This window comes from Apteryx mantelli, chromosome 1 (genome assembly GCF_036417845.1).
Source record: "Apteryx mantelli isolate bAptMan1 chromosome 1, bAptMan1.hap1, whole genome shotgun sequence".
NCBI classification, from domain to species: Eukaryota; Metazoa; Chordata; class Aves; order Apterygiformes; family Apterygidae; genus Apteryx; species Apteryx mantelli.
Window position 1 is genome coordinate 64,653,807 of NC_089978.1, and position 17,350 is coordinate 64,671,156.

Sequence of the window (17,350 nt, forward strand, 5' to 3'; positions counted from 1 at the left end):
TCCTCTGTGCTCTTAGCTCAGTTTTGAAACCATTCTTTTACCAAAATAACAAAATAATAAGTAACAATAATAAAATGGAACCATTCACAATGCACCATTGCCAATATATTGTTAAGACTCAGTTTGCTAGAGCTGAATCCAAAGATCCTTTTTTGGCGCACTACACCCATGAGCAATTCCTGAGTAAAGACTATGAGATGACAAATTTGGACGTAGATGTTACAATGAATTTTTTGTGGGTGCATGCTTGTACCTGTGTGGAGGCCCACTGAAGTCAGCATGACTCTGAGCCCAGCTAGAAGTCTGCCCAAGCAGAGCTCGTTGCAGGGCTGTGGCACTGATGAGATACACAGTGAAAGCTGCGGTAAGGACCAGGTCCGTTCAGAGATCTCTTGCTTAAGTGAGTGTTTACATGTATCTTTAAGGTTCCTAAGACAAATTCATTTCACTATAGTTAAAGCTACCCCTGCCAGGCAAATAAGCTTTGCTTGTGCTTTAGACAGTCACTTAAGACAGGTTTCACTGTGTAAATTTTTGTGTGCATGTGTACAAGCTGGCTTCATTTCTCATGACAAGCAGATATCTTCTGTGTACAGATGCAACGTTTACAAAAAGGACGTTGATTATCATAAATACAGAGAAAGCAGAAGACAATGCCCTTGCCCCTTGCTTTTTAATAAAAGAATATAACTATATTAGCAGAGATGGCAGGTTTCATTTGGTATGTGATGTGGTGATGTGGTTCTAAGCTATTTGATATACAGCTCTCATTCTTCCTTTTTTAAGTCAGTTAGAATAACATTATTTATAACCCTCAAGAAGAATTTCTCGAAAGACTACGTTTGGTTTGTTTCTATTGTTCCACAGATTCTTTGGCAGCTGATGGCTTGATTTCATCATTTATAGATCTAAAACTTCATTCTAACTTTTTGTTTGTTTTTGTCTTTAAATTATGGTGTGCAGAAGGACAGCCTTCATCTGCTATATTTTCAAAAAAAAAAAAAAAGGATATTGTCTCTTTAATGAAAGAAAAACATCAATATAATGTATTACCAAATGTAAATGCAATAAGAAATAACATATAGCTCTGGTTATGTTATATGACATTTGGCTTAGCAGTATTAACATATTGCACAAAATCTGCATTTTCTCTGTTGCAGAAAATAAAATGATAAAAGGCATGGGAAATATCTCTGTTCCATATGATTGTAAAATAAATATTATTCTCTTTTTCTCTTTTTCTTTTCATCACTCATTTTAAGAAATATTTTAGTATTATTTGTTTGTTAAGCCAGTTCTTTATCATGTATGTATTAGGCATACAGTACAAGGAGAAATGGAACAAGATGGCAATTATAGCAGTGGCAAGATGCAAATTTATTCTGGCAAAAAAGTAATATGTGCACAATATCAAGCATGCTTAAGTTTGTGCCGGGAAAACTATTACGAATGAGAAATGGATGAAATGAAATTTTGCATCATACATGATTACGTGTTGCTTAACTTCACAGAAGAGTCTTTGTCTACTCCTGATGTCCCAGGTGCCACCAAGAGAAGCTGCATACCACACTGCTGGAGTCAAAATGGCAACAGACACCCCAGCAATAGTTACCTCTGGAACATGACTCTTTGTTTTAGAAATGAAAGAAATAGATCTCAAAAAGATGACAGAGAAAATTCACAGACCATTGAACTGCAGGCACTGACTCCGGGTGGGGAGGGGGAGGGGAGGAATTTATTACATCTTGTACTTAATAATTAGTAGTCTGTAATTGCTTCCTGCTTCATTTTGCCCACCTTTAATTTGTCTACTTCATGCATGCAATGGTGTTGTCACTGTTTTTCCCCATGTCTCTTTTTCATATATTTCTCATATTGTATGACACGTGACTGAGTGTAGCCAAGCAGTGGAGGAGTCATATTTTTCACTGACACCATTTGAAAACATTTGATAGAAAAATAAGGGATGAAAGATGAGGAAGAGCAGGAGAGAAAAAATAAAATGTCTTAAAGATAGCTCTCTACATTAATTCACCATGAGGCAAAACAGAAATGATAACTCTTCTTCATGTGCCAATTCAGTTGGGATGAACCGGACTTGCTACTGTTTTGGTACAGTGTAAAAATAGATGACAGTGTGTAATGACATGAACAAAAAAATATGAGGAACATCACAGAAATGGATGTTGGATGGCCTTTGCACAGCAGAGGTAGATAAAGGTTATAACAAACTGCTTACTGACCATACACACTTGCTAGAATTAAGAGGTCAGTTGAACAAGAGCTCACCTAGTAAGAGCTTTCTCAGTAGTGTGACTCATCAGCTGTTGTACAGTACCAGAGCACTGCCCAGTTATTGCTCCATCACTTTTCAATAACATCTCTATCCTTTCAAAAGTCTACATTCTACCATTTGTTAAGGCTTTTTCATTTACAATTCTACATTTTCCCCGCTTTTCGCATCAATTCAATATAATTAATACATGTGCCTCTAACAGAAAATAAAATAACTAAAAAGCACCATGTTTTATTGAACAAAATATAGCATGTGCAATGAAGGGAAGGGAAAAAAAACATAGAAACAAACCAGTGCTGAAGAATTTTGCATTAGTTGGTGCTTTTTGTTGTTGTCATATTTGCACAGATCATTTCAGGCTCCTCAGTCTGGGTTGTAGTAAAACACTATCAAAGCAAATACTCTGGCAAAATATTTGAGCTTTCACAGCTTGACATGTGCATCTTGAACTGCTTAAGCAGTATGATTATCTTCTCTTTTTTTTTTTATCTCCAGAATTGAACAGACCATAAAGAGTATACAAAAACGCATATTATGCACCAGTGATTAAATGTTCTTACAACATTAATATTTATCAAGGGGTATTTCATAGCTAGAAAGTAGGTAACTATATTTTATTTCCTAAGAGAACATTTCCTATAGACTTCCTTCATCTCCCAGCTACACAGCAAACATCTCTAAAGTGCACTTCCCAAGTGTAGTTAGAGAATAGGAAGGAATGTAAAGTTTTTAAAAACAGCCCTTATTAACTTTTCCTTCCATTGATTCTACTGTAAACTCTAAAAAGCCTTTTTAAAAAGCAAATTCTCATACACTCAGCAGGTGAAATGTTCCCACAAAATAAAAGTAAACAAAATAAAAGCCACCCCAAACAATGAAAAATCAGCAATCAGATTACAATCTTTTCTCTTGACTACTCATATCCTAGTATATTCTTTACTGTTTTATTGCACATTTATTAAAACGGTTGTCCTAAATATTTAAAACAAAATAGTTTCTTTATCTGTGCTAACACATTCTTGTGCACCCTTAATAACTAGAGTAACTTTCAACAACACGTATATATTAGAAAAAAACAATGGAATCAAAACCAAATAGATACTTTGTGTTGTAGATGCTCAAAGGCTTCTAGTGTAATTTTGCTGAGACAAAAAGACTTGAATTTTGGAAGCTCTTTGCTCCCATTCCTTATGTAAAGCTGCTGGTTATGTGACAGCAGGAGAAACTCAAAACGTAATTCACAATGAATGCCAATCCTTTACCTCCAATATGAAGGCTTCCCAACTACTCAACTTGCTGAGCATAACTGGTTTTACACATCATATCTAAAAAAGGCTGCTCCTGTTCAACTGACCAGTGAGAAAGGACTGGACTTCTTCAAAACGGGCATTGGAGCAACAGTTTGTTATATATTTCTTTATATAAACACTTTTTAACTGTCCAATCCCACTTTATAAGGAGAGCACTTGTTTGTTCAACTAAAAGGAACCCCCTTCATGCTCCTTTTGGGTTTGCTCAGTCAACTGGTTTGTGCAACAGTGGCAGAGGCACACTGGAATTGTGTACCCATTCATTGTGATTACACAGACAGAAGCAAATGTATGTTGTCTGCTAAGGGAGATGGGGAGGGGAAAGGAGATGAATGGTTCTCATGGGTAAGAGGACAGTTAGGTTTGTTTTTTGTTTTTTTTTCTTTTTCTTTTTTTTTGTATTTTGTTTTGTTGTTCTTTTTTTGTTGTTTTTTTGTTTGTTTGTTTGTTTGTTTGTTTTTGCTATGTCATGGAATCATAGCAGTCATTCCTCTAATAGAAAGTGACAGGACATAAAAGACAGAACTATCAGATGAACACACACAATGACTAGAAATATATCGACAGAGAAAAGACTTAATTTAGCTTTGAGAAACCGTCCCAAAAATAAAATCCTGTATTAACAAGTGCAAAAAACAAACAAAAAAGAAACTCCAAACATTAAAACACAGTGTATAAAATGGTGTGAGAAATTTAAGTCACCATACAGCCTTTTAGTCAATAAAAAGCTGTGTTCATGTGTCCTTGTTGTTTGAGTAGTGGCCCAATCTTTTCATTTTACCCAAAAGGTCATTCAGGAAGAGATCTGAGGGTAAAGCACTCAGTATTTGTTATACTAGACTGTAGTCCTTTGGGCCTGCTGTGTTTCTATCATATAAGGTGAATCCTTTCTTTTATTCCTCATTGGTTGAATTATCTTCCAAAGTTGTAATGCCTCCAAAGCCCAGTCCTGTTGAGTTCTGTGCTGCTGAGACTGTAAGTACTGTATGTAAGAGAATTAATACAAGAACACACAGTTTAAGTCTGCTGTTACACAGTCTTGATGCTGATGAAACTGTGAGTGATGTCCTGTGACACATTGTTGAGCCACTTGTTTTTATAGTCCCTTTGGATTGATGATCTGATAATAGTCCCCATCTGACATCACAGCATTCTGGTTCTGCATTGGTTGGATAGTTTTCATAGAGCCCTGTAGGATAAACACAAGCAAAAATTAACATCCTGCAGAATAAGATTTGCAGATGTTGGCAGCTCAAAGGAAATGAACGTTTTTAGGCTAAGTTATTCAGTCCAGATCTCTGGGTTAGCTTGAGGCCCTCAAAATACTTGCCATTTTTGCACAATAAGAATTACTGAGTTCAGTGCATTTGGCATAATAAGAATTGCTGAATCCAGTTAGACATTCAGTCTAACAGGAAGGAAAAACATGAAGTAGCATCAAAAGAACATTCAATAGAAGTATGAACCTGAGTGTGATTGTGGACAGATATGGAGTTACAAAACAGTTATTGAGTTCCTTCATCAACAAAATTGATATTTAAACTCCTTCCCTATTTTAGATGAACCAAATAACAAGTAACCAAAATGGACATTTTCACAAAATTTGCAAAGATCTTCTTGAAATTATTCCTCAGTCTGTGAGCACACACTCATAATATCACTGTCCATGAGAAGTCTGACATTAAAGACCAAACCAATTGTTGTTAAACCAATACAGATCCAACAATTTCATAGGAAAACTTTCCGAATGCAGCTGTTCAGAGTTCACCTGTTTACCCTATTTTAACTAAGTTTCTCTGGCTGAGATGTTCTCTTCTGTATATTCCAGAGGTGAGAACAATCTTTCCTTCCCATATAATAATTAGGTCTCTTGATATTTCTTACTGTACAGCTAGGTCATTTCTGCCCTTGGAACTTTATTAAATTATTCAATCTGATCCAGTTAGGTATTTTGGAATATTTAAAGGAATTCCATCTTTTCCAAAGAAACAATCATCATTTTGGAAATTATCAACGCTGTCTGCATTAGTATATGTGACAGTAATATAAACAGAGTGTTCTGTTTACTTCTCATATATCTTCTTTAAATATAAATTAAAAGAACGTAATTTAGCATGCTTAATTAAAGGTCAAACACAAGAATGCCCAACTTAATGAACAAATATCTTTCCTCCATTTAAACTGATGCTGGAATAAATTTTGTAGTAAATATTTGCTCTATGATAGATCTAGGTTTTAGTAGAAAATTACCTATCTGTGTGGAAATATTAGGGTCAGGATTTTGAGAGAAACTACATGATGGATATGATTTTTGAATTGACTTTGCTTTGAGGAAGAGGAATTAAATTTTTTCTAAATCTTGGCAATCATACTAATTTCAAAAAGCAATGCCTACAATTTAGGCATACCATTCTTAGGTCCAGGAATCACACTACTTGCACTTTGTGAATACCTTGTAAAGGAAACCAGCACACTTTAAAATAAGGTAAAACTGAACTCTTTCATTCCTATTTCCATAATATTGATCTGCAATTAAAATAAAAGTGCTTTGAGTATACCGAGTATATTAAAATACAGATTAAACATAGACTGGCAGTTTTTACATATCTGAATACTTCTCACAACAGTCTATTATTTTATACATGAGTCCAAAAAAAGTTTCATTTCTTTTTGAATTCAACCAAGTTTTTAGAGATTCAGAAATGAGAACAGCTTGTCTGATTTCCTGTAAAGTCAGGGTTTTACTCTATAGGAAATCATGCCATTTTTAGTTATGCAGTCAGACACTTAACGCTAGGTACCAACACTTGCAAATGATTTATTCTCTCTCAGATCATTGCTAAATGTGTTTCATATTTTTTAAGAAATTCTATTGCATTTTGGGACTTGTCATCAATTGTTTTTTGCAAATACCATAAAGCAGTCTTACTGCTAACTTCTTATTTTCTGAGACCCATCTCTTGGTGTTTGCGTGTTTGTAAGTGTGAGTGTATTTTTTTTGCATCATAACATACAGGAAATACCACCCAAAGTAGGTAATTATGCAATCTGTTTTGTGACTGCAGTAGCTCAAACTACTAAGTGGTAATTGAAGAGACACAGAAAATGGTTAATGCTTTGATCCTATAGAGGCTTGTTTACTGTTCCAACTATATTTCCTGCCTTTATCGTTATACAATAACCCAGACTTCCTTTGAAATCAAAGTCTTTATATACAAGTTAACAATCAAAATGTATTTAAATTGTTCATATACACTTAATGAATTATGAATAAATTTAATGCAACTCCATAGTCAAAGTTTCATTGAGCTTGTTCCTTACTGCAAAATTAAATTTCCTCAGTACTTCATTTCAGCAATTGAATTTAGACTCTGAATTTACAGTTACATATTTAATAATTAATTAACTACAGAGCCACTCTTCATATGACAGTTGCACAACAGTTAGTAATTTAGTCAAAACTTTTTCACTGAAATAATAAAACTTCACTATTGTGCTTCACTGCCATACTTTTTTTGTAGCTATAACTATCATTTTTGGCCTCCTGGAGCTAATCAGTCAGCCTATTGTATGAAAGGGTTACAAATACGTGACTTTATCAGAGGTCCTGGAAAGCTGGATATATTAGTCTTGGAAAATGGAGGTGGGGGGAAAAAAAATGTTCTATTCAAACTTTCTATACTGGCACAGAGTTTGGGGCAAGGAAAAGAAAGGATACCTTTATCAAGCCAACCACCAACATTCACCTTTTCTCCTTCTGTTCTTCAGTTCAGCTTTCAGACGTCATTATTCTGTACTGCTTGGATGTTGATAATTATATTTCTGAGACTGACTACTGTTCCTGACTGGAATACTACTTTGCTTTTCACATATTTTACTTAAACTTCTCATTACATCAGCTCTGGATACCCCTTCTCCATTTTTTTCCCAACCCTCTCCTGTATTTCACCAGACAGGATTTTAATCCATATCAAGGATCTTGGATCTTGATCTTAATCAAGGATCTAGAATTTGCAAAGATTCACTGCAATATCAAACCACTCTGCAGGCAGATATGCCTGACTCATGAAGGTCATGTAAAAGCAATCTCTTTGCTGTAAGCAGATACTTTTTGCACATGCAGGTAACATTTTGATCAACAGCACAGCAGCCATATCTGTAGGGAGTGTGTGTTGCTACTGCTGATAAAAGAATTAAGGCTACTCATTTGACTGAGATTATGTTAATGGAGACATGACTGCAAATAAATTTCATGTATCCTACTCAGCTGAATCATACTGAAAGAAAAAGGTGTGACAGCAAGAGCATCAGGTTTGGAGGAAAAGCAACAAACCACAAACATATTCTTATAAAGGAATGAAAATTGTAAGGGGTGTCATGCATGGTCTGCTGACCAGCTAGATCACCAGCTAACTCAGACAGTGCTGCAGTTTCTGTCTGCATTTCTTTTGCATAGACACCAGCGTGCAAAAGGGGTTGTTGCATTTGTAGGTCTCACCCCAGTGCAGTCAGGATGTTAGTCATGCATGTAGCTGGATCTGTCAGTTGATCTGGATTTGACCATTTCTTGGTTTCTTTGGTACAGAAGGAACCGTGGAGCCACAGTAATCTGCATTTTCCATTCACCATCAAAGGAAACCGGTATGGTTGATATATTGGTTGCTGCTATTTGAGTGATAAGTATTTCAGAAAGCCAAAACAGTAAAAGAGATTTTTGGTTTTTGTTTTTGTCTCATTTTCTTTCTGTATAACTCTAAACTAAAGTCCTTTTTACATAGATTTCTGATTTATTTTGAGACATATACCAGGCTGCTTTGCTTGAAGAAAAGAACATGAAGAGGAAGAAGAATCCAGGTAAGTGGATTCTTCTTTTAGTGTACCAGAAGTTTTGAGTGCTCCATTTTGTTATGAAGCACAAAGTAAATAATGTCTGCCAAGAATAATCCATCCAGAAGTGACACCATTGTTTCACAGAATGCCAACATACTGTATGACATTTCTCTTTCTGAGGAATTATTTCTGAGAGTTCAATATTAGCATTTTCTAACTACAGAAGGCAAGGAAACACATTATATGTTACATGACTAGATTTCACTGCTTGTTTAAATCTGATCTGGAAGCCAGCTCTCTGATCTTATCCAGATGGTCCTCTCAATTTCTAAATTGCTGTGTCTGTGACACATTATGATGCTTCTGTTTAGACAAATATTTTATATTCTTCATATTATAAAAAAGCAATAAAATGAAACATAGAAGAAGGTGTAAAGATAAATAAGTTATCCTTTAGTCAAACAGTTTATTCTTAAACTGGTGAAGAATGCTGTTTAGCTTTTTTAAAAAGTTGATTTGCATTTCAGACTCTATTCCTATTACAAGTGTGTTGGAGGAGATTTGGGTTGCTGTGTTTTAATTTTATTTTGTCACTATATGTTGGAGACTATTTCAGGCAGCTGCCTCTGGATCATTTTCTTGTGTGTATGTGCACCCATTCAAGAAAAAATCACTATGTTTCTTCACCATATCTACATTGTTTTCCTAAAATATGTACAGGGCCAGTTTTCCCCTGCTTGTGTAAACCAGTGTTATCCCTGTAAAACCAGCTAAGCTGCTGCAAGACAGAAAAAGAAGTAGCTGACTCTCAAGGTTACACAGTGGGCTTTTTTAGCTTTATGCTATGTTGAGATACAGGAGAAGGGTCAGATAGTTTGCTTCTAGCAAGCATTTAGCTTTCTCCACCTCCCTCCAGTTTTGATTCTATGGCTGTTGATGAAAGGGCATGATGGGAAAGGAAAAGGTCATATGTATATAAACATTGTGTTGCCTTAGAAAGTTTAGGGACATCAATAGGTTAATTGCCTTGGTTATCTTTAACGAAGAAGAATGGGTTTGCAGCTAATAAAGCAGTTATGCCATGGGACTTCATTCAAGGGAAGGCCCCAACATTCAAGTTTCTAGATGAAGACTGAATTAAAAAACATGAATTATTTAGTTGACAGATTCTATCGCAAAGCCATGTCAAATTTTCCTTGTAAGCAGATCCATAGCTAGTAACGATTTAAACCATGCTCGTCAAACATAAATGGGATTTGTCCTGCTGTCTGTTAGCTTAATGCTCTGATATTTTAGGACCTATTAAGAGGTGCAGGAAAGAGGCAAATGACACATCATTATGAGTTATTTTTAGAGTAAGGATTTGTATCGAGTATATCTATTTTTTGGAGTTTGTAAAGAACAAAAAGATTGAATTCAGAGGTTATCTCTTCTTGAATTGTTCTACAAAGAAAGGATAGGTAGCGAGGCAAGCCATATATCACAATTTCTCAAGGAAATTGCTTTTCAGATTTTACTGAAATCAGAAAGACTCTTTTGGAGCAAACATTTCATAGCTATACCTGCTGGTGAAACATAGACACACATCCTCCCCTTGAGAGGTAGCTGTAATTTAAAGAATTCTTCACAATACCTTTGTTGAGCTTTGTTAGTCAGCTAACCCCTTCTACAGATTGGTGAGAATTAGATCTGTGTAATAATTCTCACTACACTCTTAGAAATATTATTGTATGCTATCAAACGCCACTGACAGTTTTATTTGCGATGAATACTCTTCGTCACAGAAAAAGAGGAGGAGTTTCTGAAGAAGTGCTACTTTGCACAGATCAGTTAAACATATGTTACTTATATTTGGGAAAAAAAAAATGTATGGAAGAGTATTCACACCACACCTTCCAAGCAACTGAGATGTTATTCAGAACACACGAAATTAGGAGTCTAAATCAGTATGTAGCCAATGGAAAGATCTGAGTGATTCAAAGCACCTGAATTGCCTGTTTTCCCACCTCCTCTCTTCCCTTACTTTCCTCTTCTAAATTAAACAGTATCAGAGGTCTGCTCAGCACAGGAAAGAAGAAGACAGAGAAATATGGTTCCCCTCTTGGTGGCAGCAGTCCTATTCTGATGATACTGGTCCAAGGAAATTCCTGAGGGTGCCATGCTGGTGTTGGACAAAGCTAAAGTAACACATCATTTTGATACCGCTATTCACCATATTCCCCTCTTGTCCTTGACAAAGGAACTCAAGTGCTCAATTAAATTCCCTAAAATCTATTGGAGGGGTAGAGAATGTGAGGACAAGACTGGGATTTGCCGCCTGATATCTGCTGCTGGTTGGTGGCCCCAGTATACCACAAAGCACAAAGAGGCCAAAAATCTTGTTCAAGGCAAAGAAAACCTTTAGCAATTCAGTTAGCTCTAATTCTGAATTCTAACATGGTCCCGACTTGGCATTCAGATAGCAATTTTGAGGGTTCTCCCAGCAGTCAGGATTGGCTGTGTTGGTATTAACAAGTAGTTTTGTGCAAGAGGAGAAAATATGTAGAACAAAGCAGTTGGAGCTGATGCATTTTCAGGGGCTTTACCTCAATCTTTCTCTGGTCTGATCCTGTGGACCAAATGCTCATTAGTGGTTGGAGTGTGTTAGATGTAATCCTGCAGCACATCTTCCAGTTTAGTTTCATCCAGAGGGAACCCAGTTTGTACCCCCAAGACCTCTCCTCAGTGCAAGACAAACAGCAGGGAATATGAACAGGAGATTTGCTTCAAAAGTGCACTCCTGATCTAAGCTAGAATGCTAATGTAGATACAGCTATTGTGTCGGTGGCCATGGCATATCCCAGCTACTCAGGGAAGAGCCAAGTACGCAGCGGAGAAGTGATCGCTTCTCCCCTCTCTCTGGTCTTCTCTACTGCTCATTGGATGGTGACTGAGCTTTCACGTTTTCTGGGCTGAACAAACTGCAGGCCTGAGAGGAGGATTTCGGCAGTGGTGGAAGCATTTATGGTCTCTGCATCCCCTCTTGTCTCTGCTGGGAGATGGCAGCAAGACAGGCAGAAGCAGATCATGGGCTGGACCAGTCCACAGACCAGCTGCTGGACCACATTGCTCTGAGAGGCATGAAAAAAGCACGAATTGTGAAGTATTAGTAGCCTCTTCTCAGAGCTCTGTGCATAGGCAGCCATCCATTTTTCAACTCTCTTTTCACACTCCAAGAGCATGTGAAAGAAATTTTTCACATATACCATACACTTTGAGGAAAAAAAAGGAAAAGGTGACTAATCAAAAGAAGACAGTCCCACTGGTATTCACACTGTTTTCATGGAAGTCTCCAGTCAAAAACTTTTCCTGGAACTTTGCATGGGACACACTCATTGTATTCTGGAGTGTGTGTGTGTGTGTGTGTGTGTATGCCTAAATAGTATTATTATCCCCCTTAAATAAGGCTCTGTTTTGAACAGGCAATTCTAGACATCTGAGCTCAAAGAAATGTTAGATGGCACTGCTGGAAACTAATCATATGGGTATAAACTCCAAAGGTCTAAACTGATAGCAAACATTCAATTTTAATGAATATGAAAAACAGTGTGTTCCAGAACAGTGCCTGATAGAAAAACCCAGACACTTCTTTCTTTCTATTTCCTAGAAGGAAGGGGGGGAAAAAAAAGCTTTTCTTTTTCTAGCTAACCATATGTTCCCCATAATCAGAACTACACTGTGTTTCTGATTGTTTTGATTAATGACCCAGGTACTTCTTTTGCACCAGTTCTCCCAGATCCTCACATGCATTTCTTCGAAAGACAAGTTCCAGCGATACAGAACTAGTATCTATTCCCACTCTTCCCACTATGTGCTTTCATTGGAGGTATACAAGTAAGGCTTTCTCAGACTAGAGTACTTATCTGTTATACCAATCCTATGGGAGTTCAAGAAGTCATTATTAATTCATATTCTAAACTAAAACCTCCATGTTTCTTAAAATCCTGCTGGATTTGATTTAATGGTGTCAAAGGACTGGAAAAGAACAAGTATACCACTGCCATATGTGATTCTTAGCAACAATTGTGTCTGCAACCTGTCACCTGTAGTGACTCTCCATATAACCTTATTTCCCCTTTTAAGCATTTTAAAATACATCCATTTAGGAATTCTAAGATCACAGTGGTGCTAAAGTTGCTTGGGGAGGAAAAATCGGCATTCTTATGCTCTTTTCTTATTACATGGACCTTCCAAGGAAGAATAAAACTGCTGTTATCATTCATTTTTAAGGCCTCCAGTACTTTTTTTTACAGCCTCCAGCCTCCAGAAAATCCTGTCCTAAAAGAAAAAAAAAGTATGTGGGTTTCCTGTCATAGTTTCCTACTATTTTTAAGCTGGTCTGATATTTATTCGTTTCACAGTGAGATAAATAATATTTTCAAAGAAGGAAAGTGACCCAGTTTATTTTTGTCAATGCTGATTTGTCCCTCTGTTTCCACTAGGTGTCTCTGCCCTGCTACTACAAATCAGTCTGCGGCTATAAAGGGAAGGTAAAAATTCGGTATCGCAACAGCAGCCTAACCTCTTATTTAGCTGCAATTGGAAAACAGCATGTAACATTTATATTTACATCCTGTGCTCTGTGCTGTATTCAACATCAAGTAAAAACAGCTATAACCAATACACCTTTTCATCTTGCTTGCTTTCCACAATGCACCGAAACGTTTTATAGGAACCAATCCTCTGTCTTTCCATTAACCTAAATCTCTACTGGACCTTAGAGGAAATAGTCTGTTACCATGGAGAGGAGGAAGAGAAGCCCTGATTATAAAATTGTTGCTTCTAAGATGTTATTGTTGAAAAAAAGGATCCTTAAATTCCTGAAATTTAACAGAGAAAAATCATCTCATAAGCAGGAGTCCTTTCTCTCCAGACAATATTTTATAATTAACAGTAATCCTTAGCCAGCCAGCAAGTCTTTCATTTGTTTCATAGTGGGAAAAAAAATCTCACTCTAGCACAACCTAACTCAATTCCTGCTGATCTCTCTAAAAATGTAAGTCAAAATTTTGAAAAAGAACAGGAGGAATCTGCTCTCTGTGGGATATTAGCACAGTCAGGAGGAAAAGAGATGCTCAGGCCTGATTTAAATGAGTGAGGATTTGTGGCAAAATACAGTTCATAAGGAATCCCTAAACACAAAATTTACTCCTGCTTTATTTCCGGTAGTGGAACTCAAGAGCCAGCTTCACAGTGAACTTCAGTCAAATGGGGACACCAGACAACCAGTTATACATCTAAACCCCAAACAGAAATACCTTCAATCTGACTCTCTTTTTTTTGCTAATAAGTTTCATGCAGCTCAGCAGCAGCAGGATCAACAACTAGAAATTCCCAGAACAGGTCTGCTAGTCAGGAATTCACAGAAAGTACAGCAGGAGAAAAGATCCCTCAAGATGTGGGAGACCTGCTTTCAGGAATTTTTCTGCAAGAGAAATCCAACTTAACTGTCAGGTCACAAGCTATGCTGAGTTAGAGTATTTCCAGACTGTTCGTGTTAGGCACACTCGAGTTTGCATGAAATAATTCTGTTTTCATTAAGCTGCAGAAAAGTTTAATTCTTTAGTCTCACAGAAAGTATTGGCCTGAGTTCTCACTGTTCTGTGGCAGGAAGTGTTTTTACACTGTGTTACTGATTAACAAGATGGTGGCTATGGGTCTGTATCCTGGCAAAAGTTTGAATTGCGACCTCATATCTCTCCTTAGCAATTTTTCTTGCACACAACTGCCTAGTGTTGCTGCCTCCTATGGATCTGTGGGTAAGTACTCTTTCCCACTGATGCTGGGGTGCCTGGCTCAAGCAGACAAAAAAAATCCAGCTGCCATGCATTAGTGCACTGCCGAGTCTAAGAATGAGTTTCAGATCGCCCTAATTTTAAATGCCTGCAATAAACCTTAGTGACTAAAGCCAGCTACAGACAAAAATGCGTAGACAGTACAGTCAGCAGGGTCTAGAGAGCCAGTCAGCTGATAGTTGTAGATGCCTACTTAGGATGAACCAAATAGCTCTCAGCTCTGCTGGCTGTATATACTATGTCTTCATTGACTGTAGCGGGAGCTTAGTCACAGAGTTTATATGTAGACACTTACACTACTAATATCTTCAATAAAATGAATTTAATCCTTCCATAAATCTCCTTTTCATTCTGAACTTAGCAGTATGACTGTCAGGAATTTGAATCTTTGAAAAGTCATTTTGTATGTTTTAGGAATGAATATGGGCTTGGAGATGCACTAGAAGATGAAATGAAGGAGTGGATATGCATTTCTTAAGAGATGTTCTGGAATAATTGCTAAAACGTTTTTGTTTATTGGATTTTTATTCTTTGTCCTTGTGTATGTGTGCAAGTGTGCAGGCACATGTATGTACATGCACTTACACTCACACACACACACACTTTTATATGTATAAATGTATTAAGTAAAAATGACCTCTGTCTCTCACTTCAGCTTGTACTGTCCTATCTTAAACTAGAAAATAATCCTCATTTGTTTACTCTGTATTCATATTGGAAGGGCATTAATATTTATGAAATGCACTGAAGACAAGTGCTGAGCACTATTACAGTATTGATGACTACCAAACTAGAATTCAGCTTACATTTCATTATGCTGTCTTTTGCATATGGATGGATATTGCTGGATTTTGTGCAGTAGACTTAATCTTCAAGCAGGACCATAGTAAACAACTTGCTATTATAATCCCCCTTAATCCAAACACAGGGTATAAGGTGAAGTGAGTTGCCACAGTCGCTACACCTGCCTGGTATAGAATATTCCTGACATTTTATTGTTTACTCTATTTTTAACTAGCTGACATTGAGCAACTCACTCAGTATCAAGCTTTTCAGTACAGCCCTAATTTAAGGTGGATGATGCTTAATTTTAGATATTCAGGCCAGGCTGTCAAATGATCTAAGTGCTGAAATCTCTTTTGATTGGTTTAATGGGAATAAAGCGCCTAAACATCTTTCAGATTGTGGGATAATATTATAGGCACCAGGATCCTGCAGATGACTTTGATGTAAGCTAAAGTTTTGTGTGAATGGATATTCAGTGCTGAGCATGTAGAAGTGTGAGGTACCTGAGACCTCTCTGCTCGAGTCATTCTGGGATAATGCTTGAAACAGAACGGAAAGTAAAAGAAAATATATTACTTTATTAATCATAGTGTAGACCTATACTAGCAATACTGTTTTATTAAAAATACTCCCAGAATGTAACAAGAGTGAAGAAGAGATGAAAAGATCAGCTCTTCACAGGGGAACGCCTGATCCTTATAATTCTTCACTAATGAAAGCCCTTTCCTTCCACATTCACCATCCAAGAGCTGCTGCACAGTCTTGCAAGCTACTCCTCAGATTCTTTGTTTATCTGATAGAAGAGTATAGGTGAAGAAAGGTGAATATAGTAAAAACAGATCTTGCCTTTTTCTCTTAGCTCATGACACAGAGCTACCAGAAGCCTCCAGAAAATTACTAAGCATAAAAAATAACCAGAACAAATTTATTTTAGTAATTTTGTTTTGCAAAGTTAATGACTGGCAAGCTGTAGTGAAAATTTGCCTTACTAAATCTGGGCTCAAATTCTAGCACCTCTGAGAATCTTTACCATGAGGAAAACTTTCTGAGTCTCATAGTTAAAGTTACTAGAGTTACCCACATTCTCCTTCACATTTAAACTTATGAAAATAAGCAAGATGAGCTTTTCTGTACTATACCTGTACAGATGAAACTTGATAGTCCTCCATAGATGACATCATCGTTGTCAGGTAATATAAAGGGACACCTTGTCTGAACCTCCAAACAGTATTGCTTGCAAGGAATTCTGTTGCTGCAGTGAAACTGTGTAACTTCAAAATACTGGGAACAGAGCCAGGCTTTGTAGACAGTCTGGAAAAAGAGAAGAATCAGAAGCATAGATGGATGACAATAGCATTGTCATTATTAGAAGTACATACTATACTGCACACCTACATTAATGTTGCTTATGAAATCATATTCTAAGAGAATATCACCTGAGTAAAACAAACTTAAATTTGACTACCCTCCCACTTCAAAAATGAAAACTCCAGCCAAGCTATTTAAAATTATTGCCATTTAAAAGCAAGTCATTCAGGGTTAGACTAATGCTAGTATTTTACCTTAGTTTGTAGACAGGTACCTCTCTTGGGTGCACCTTTTCATTACATCCACACACACACACACACACACACATGCACCACATCCCTCTAGCACTGTATCTTCATAGCTAAACTATGGTCCTAAACCCATTTGGAACTGTTTGGGGGAAAAAAATAGGAATATGAGTGCAAAAAAATAATTTCAAACTGAGCTCAGGCCTGCTTTGTTCTTTATATTGTGTAAAGCTAAGCCCTCAGGTCACGATAGATGGTGCTGCTTCTCTTCAAATAAAGCTCTCTCCAGTCCACAGCATTTAAACACCCATTAGGGTGCCTGAACACCAACAGCTGTAGACTAGGGGATAAATCTATAGCAGTGAGGGACAACATTTACATTTGGGGACAAAATGGAATGCATTAAAGTTGTTGTCATCTGCCACTGTGTAACTATGGCAGCAAAAGCTGTGATTATTACTACTACTATCATCATCATCATCATCTAAACAAAGAACAAAATAAACACATTGACTTTAATTTCTTTAACCAGTTCTCTTTTGAGCAGCACTATTCTCATAAGAGTTAAACTGAGTCTTTGAAACACAGAAATGCTTCACATGTGGGATCATACAAAAGTAGATTGGACACCAGGCAACCAAGGTGATGATATGCTTATATGACTAAGTACAAGGGCAACTTGCTTTCCCGTTTTTATTTTCCACTTATCTGTTTTGAAGTACATTATTTACTGGCTAG

At 36.9% G+C, this 17,350-nt stretch overlaps 1 protein-coding gene across 1 annotated transcript in view; it reads right to left on the reverse strand.

Annotated features, from left to right (window-relative positions):
• Positions 1–4,266: 4,266 nt before the first annotated feature.
• Positions 4,267–17,350, reverse strand: part of NALF1 (NALCN channel auxiliary factor 1) — a 489,143-nt gene continuing 476,059 nt past the window's right edge. Inside the window, exons 2-3 of the mRNA XM_067289699.1 lie at positions 16,196–16,367; positions 4,267–4,795 (exon numbers count right to left, since the gene is read on the reverse strand). Of these exons, the coding sequence (XP_067145800.1) occupies positions 4,500–4,795; positions 16,196–16,367 (468 nt within the window). The 3' untranslated portion in view covers positions 4,267–4,499. The remainder of the gene's footprint in view (positions 4,796–16,195; positions 16,368–17,350) is intronic.